The sequence below is a fragment of the Erythranthe guttata genome, chromosome 6 (genome assembly GCF_056151865.1).
Source record: "Erythranthe guttata isolate IM_541 chromosome 6, IM_541, whole genome shotgun sequence".
NCBI lineage: Eukaryota > Viridiplantae > Streptophyta > Magnoliopsida > Lamiales > Phrymaceae > Erythranthe > Erythranthe guttata.
Genome location: NC_142538.1, coordinates 13,854,740 through 13,859,744, shown reverse-complemented (window position 1 = coordinate 13,859,744; position 5,005 = coordinate 13,854,740). Strand labels below are relative to the sequence as shown.

Genomic DNA, 5,005 nt, shown 5'->3' with positions numbered 1-5,005 from the left:
ATCCGATATAAGTAACTGAACGATCCCTATGGAATTGTGATTTTTTATGAAAACTTTTTTGCAATTCAAATTAATACATGTTTTTCGTTCACAGTTCACATGCGATAAACGAACAAAAAAATAACTTATCAGAAAGAAAAAAAAAACGAACCAAAAATAGTAGATGGAAAAGGTAGCGAGGACAATTACCAAGTTTATGAACAACCGCAACAGTTCAAAAAACTATTTCCCCATAGAATTTCATCAGTCATGAACCAATATGATTAGGTTCTAACACAGTAGTAGATCCATTACGAAAACATATCATGTGGTCTTATAAAATCGCATCGTCCGCACAGGATGGTAACACAAAAAAGAAGCCAAATTCTCCAGTTGAAACCAGAGATTTTTTTTTTTCATTTTTTTTTTTTTCAGAAAACAGCTTAAGCTTGAAGCAGCATTTGGGATATTTTTGTTCAAAGCATTTCTTGTGATCGTCTTACGCAACGACTAACTTTCTTCTTGAAATCATCCCTTCGTTCTCTCCATTCCTTCTGCATTAATCAACCACAAAAACACACAGAGGTACTGTATCAATTATCAACTTACAAGGAAAGGGAAAACACAATTATGAAGTAGTATTCTCAATACTAAAGGAAATAAAAATAAAAAAAATCAATAACTAAACGATCATTTCAGATGAGTGTAATGAATTTGCACTTACAGCAGCTTCGACATTAGCAGGAGATTCGTCATTAGGACTTGAAAGCATAGATATGATGCTTAGAACTATACTCTCAACCTGAAAATCATAAGCCACGCACATGTTTAAGTTGAGGCAGAATACTTGTGTTGCAATTATGATAGTCAGATACTCTATTTTCAGCAAGAAAATATTTAGAAAAAAAAAATATTAAAAAAAAAACTTTTATTATACATTAATAGAGTATCAAAGAATAATCGAAAAACTAATCCTTTATAAAGCAATACTAGGCAAAAACTATTTGGCACTAGTTCACAACTTTCCAAACCATGCTTGCAAAACAAATATGGCTCATATAGAACTCTTCAATCTGCATCTTTAAATTATGGCTTAATGTCAATTTGGTTAATGGGTTCATGAGATTCTCTATCAGTAATGACACAAATAAATTCCATATCCCAAACTAATTACAATCAATCTGTTTATTCATCAGCGATTAGAACAATAAATATAAAACTTAAGAGCTTATACAGCTCATGTATCACTTAAATTGGTTAAATTCAAGAAATATTTTGAAATAAATTGATTCAAGTCAGTCCATGGGTCCTCATGGGTTTCTCCATTGATAAGCTATAAGAAGTTTCTAGTTTATTGCAGCATATTCGAACTTTAAAGAGAGGACAAAAGAATGAAACAAAATCCAAGAATTTCGCAACACTAAAAGAAAAGGAAATATATGCTTTGGTCAACATGGACTTTAGATCACTGTATCATGTACACGAGAAAATATTTCCATCCAATTTCGTAACAAATGAACCAGTGAATGGGAGTTCTTGTTGTTAAATTATTTACTGCAAAAACTTCTTTTACAAGTTGCAAGTTGTAATTTTCACACAGGAAATGGAACTATGAGTAGGTCAAACACGAGACAAATTGCAAACTAATGTTTATAACTCTTCAAGTTGCCTTAACCCCTAAAATCATAAATAATATGAAAACCAAGATTTTATATTTCCATATTCTAAACTTCAATCAGATTTTTGTTTAAGAAAAGAAGGCATTTATGCCTGCCAATCAAGGCCAGCAACGAACTTTGATGAAATTTTAATTGTGAAAAGAAAATTAGAGAGATTTCACTGCAACGTCTCTATTCTATCAGAAATGTTTAATTTACAAGATTAGAAAGAGAAGGTTTGCACGGTTAAAGCATTAGTAAAGTGCCGATGACAAGTAAGCAATTATAATCAGAAAATATATTAGAGACAGAAACATAAAAGGGAATAGTAAATCAAACTAATTCATGAGCATACCGTGTGGACTGGTGACCATCGCTCACTAGCAAGCTCATACCCGTTAGGATCATCACCAGGTGGGTGCAGAATTGATATGCAAACTTTTCCATCAGAATAAACTGCATTTTGTTGTATCAACGCTCTAAATCAATTCACAAGGGCTAAAATGAAAACTATCAAGCTAGTGGAGAGAGAGAGAGAGAGAGAGAGAGAGAGAGAGTACAAACCATTGGGATGCCACACATCTGAAGTAAACCTCACTGTTGGAGGACTGTTTGGGTAATTGGGGGGGAAGCTCATTATAGCATTGAAGAAACCTCCTTCACTGCATCCATCATTTTAAATACACAATTGATCATCAAAACTCGAAACATGCAATGATATCGGATAAAGAATTCACGCAGCCACATGTTATTTCAAGCTTCGTCTACATAGCACATCTTTCTCCGTTATATTATCTGCTTAGACAGCATCTCTCTCTCACACAAATACATCTATTTATATATGGTATAAACATTACACATTATATATAAAATATATATACTATACAGTCACGCATACAACATAGGTTTGATGATATATATTACATACGAGTCCTAGCATATGCATTTAATTGCAAGAACTCGAGATAAGTATTGCAATCTTATATATCACATAACACATGACTAAGCTAAAATTTGATTAAAACATCAACACAGGGATCAGATGCCAGAGTTCATTACTTCTTTGAAGATAATGATAATCAATATATTTTGTCACTCAATTGATTCTGTGCTAAAACTTCATTGGACAATTGAGATTTAAGATTAATGGTTGAAATTGATCTCCAATTATTATTGGAGCGTAAAAATTTGTGCAAATGCAGTATCTAAGATCCAATCTTATTTTCATTACATGGGATAAGGATTTTAATTTAATACCATATAATTTCAACGTATACTTGTTCCCTTTCAATGTTAGTACCCTCAATGACTGAAACAACCAGCAGAACTTAAATAAGAAACTAAACAAAGGAATTTCTAAATTTATCAAAACATTGAATGTTTCCAATCAAAACATGTTTGTTATTGTATACCCCAACAAATTTCCCAGACTCCAAGCTTGGAATTTCTTAGTAATAAAATACGCAAAACCTCTGAAAACTTCTTGATATAATTAAATATCATGTAAAAGAAAACGAGATGAAGGACGTTAGAAATTTTCACCAATCAACGAATCATTCTTCAAATCCAAAGAAAGGAAAAATATAGTTTCTGCCGATACAACTATTCATGTTATTTGCAGTATGAATGCAAATCAAGGAGATAGTTACAATTGGTGGGATGTCTACTAAATTGATTCTACTCATATTTGTTTATTAACTATTTAGAATGTCTCGTAACCAAATAATTCTCATAAAAAGTTCAAAATCTAAAAGTGTTTAATCCTCCGCTTACATTATGAGAGTTTAATTTTTGGTTCGTCACACAACTGACGCACGATTTTTAACAGTTCTTAGCAAAAAGATTACAAAAATTGGCCTGAAAATTGCGTAATAGCCGGAATCTTGGCCAGATAATGCAGTTAATGGTTAATGTGTAATAATCCTCTCCTTCCACAATGTGAGTTTAAATTTTTCACACTTAATTTCTATTAAAAAAAAGACAATCGGATTGAAGCCTTCACTCCATCAAATAGTCAATACATAGCCAACGAGGGAATCAATATTCACCTGTGAAGGCAATCCCCGGACAAATGACCACGATTAGCCTACGAGAGGATGTATGTTTAAAGTCATACACAATCCAGTTTCAATCTTTAGAGATTCTAATTCATACATGGTTCCAAACAAATAAAGATAGTACTGAATTCAACAATGACCATATGAAAAGATTTCATGAAACCGAGCGTGGGCCCGCCGCCCCATTACAACCAAAGCCTAATTTTTCGCATCGAGTATGCACAAAAAGGAACCCTGTAATAAATAAGGACATTGCCAATAATCCTAGCTTTCCTAATTCAACTAAACAAAACCACCAAAAAACATTCACATATAAATTACATTTAAATACAGAATCGTAGAGCCCAAGATCATTCAAAGGCGAACCAAAACAGATTCATAATTTCGAAAAAAAATTAAATAAATAAATAAATAATTGAGTATTCATCCGAATTAAGAAAACAGAAAACCCCAATTGAATTAGAAAAAAGGAAGAAATACTCACTACAAAGTGTCGGGTGGGCCAATTATGGTAACACTCCATTCAAAGAGGTTGGTTTCGTCCAATAAACCGGCCGAGAATCCATCGACGGGGTTTTTGCACAGATCTGTACAGAGAAAGCGTAGATCATAAAACCCACGAGATTTAACTCAAAAACCTAATAATTGGTACAAAAACCCCAATTCACCGACACAAAAAGAAAAAATCTAATTCCCAATCGCAATCAGAAATAATATATACCTTTAAGCTGTTTCTGAAGAAGAAGGCTGGCTTGAGAGGATGAACCCATCGGCGAAAAAAGAAATTGAAAGAAAAGTAAAAATTAAAAGTAAAATGAAAAAGATTTTGGAGGAGATTCTGTGATAGACGAGAGAAGGGCAGAGAAGGTGTGTGTGTGTGTGTGTGTGTAAGGCAGACGAAAAAGCAGTTGTTATATATAGAGAGAGAGAGAGAGAGAGAGAGGAGAGAGAGAAGAGAGAGAGAGATTATTGTATGGATGAGTCGGCGTTTCTTCTCGCATTTGCTTTTTACACTTTGTTTCGCACTATACTATTTAGAGTTCAATGAATTTACACTCGGGTCGGGTTGAGATATTATCTAAAACTGAAACGTTAAATTCCACACTATTTTTACTAAATCATGCACGTAACTAAAAATATTTTTTTTTCTAAAATCATCTCTTCTTCTTCCCGATCCTTCTTTTTTTTCCCTAATGTTTTCACAAAATCACACACTAAAAATATCCTTAGCATTTCAAGTTCGAATTCGACAAAAATCTTCACATGTTCAAACTAAAATAAAGTTGGAATTTGAGGAAAAAAATCGAACTC

At 32.9% G+C, this 5,005-nt stretch overlaps 1 protein-coding gene across 1 annotated transcript; it reads right to left on the bottom strand.

Annotated features, from left to right (window-relative positions):
* Positions 1–213: 213 nt before the first annotated feature.
* On the bottom strand, positions 214–4,718 carry LOC105962731 (ubiquitin-conjugating enzyme E2 7). Its single transcript, XM_012987056.2, has 6 exons — positions 4,416–4,718; positions 4,179–4,281; positions 2,202–2,299; positions 1,993–2,093; positions 704–781; positions 214–533 (listed from the first exon to the last, which is right to left on the bottom strand). The coding sequence occupies exons 1-6, from the start codon at positions 4,462–4,464 to the stop codon at positions 456–458; spliced, it is 507 nt and encodes a 168-aa protein (XP_012842510.1). The 5' UTR covers positions 4,465–4,718; the 3' UTR covers positions 214–455.
* Between the last annotated feature and the right edge of the window lie 287 nt (positions 4,719–5,005).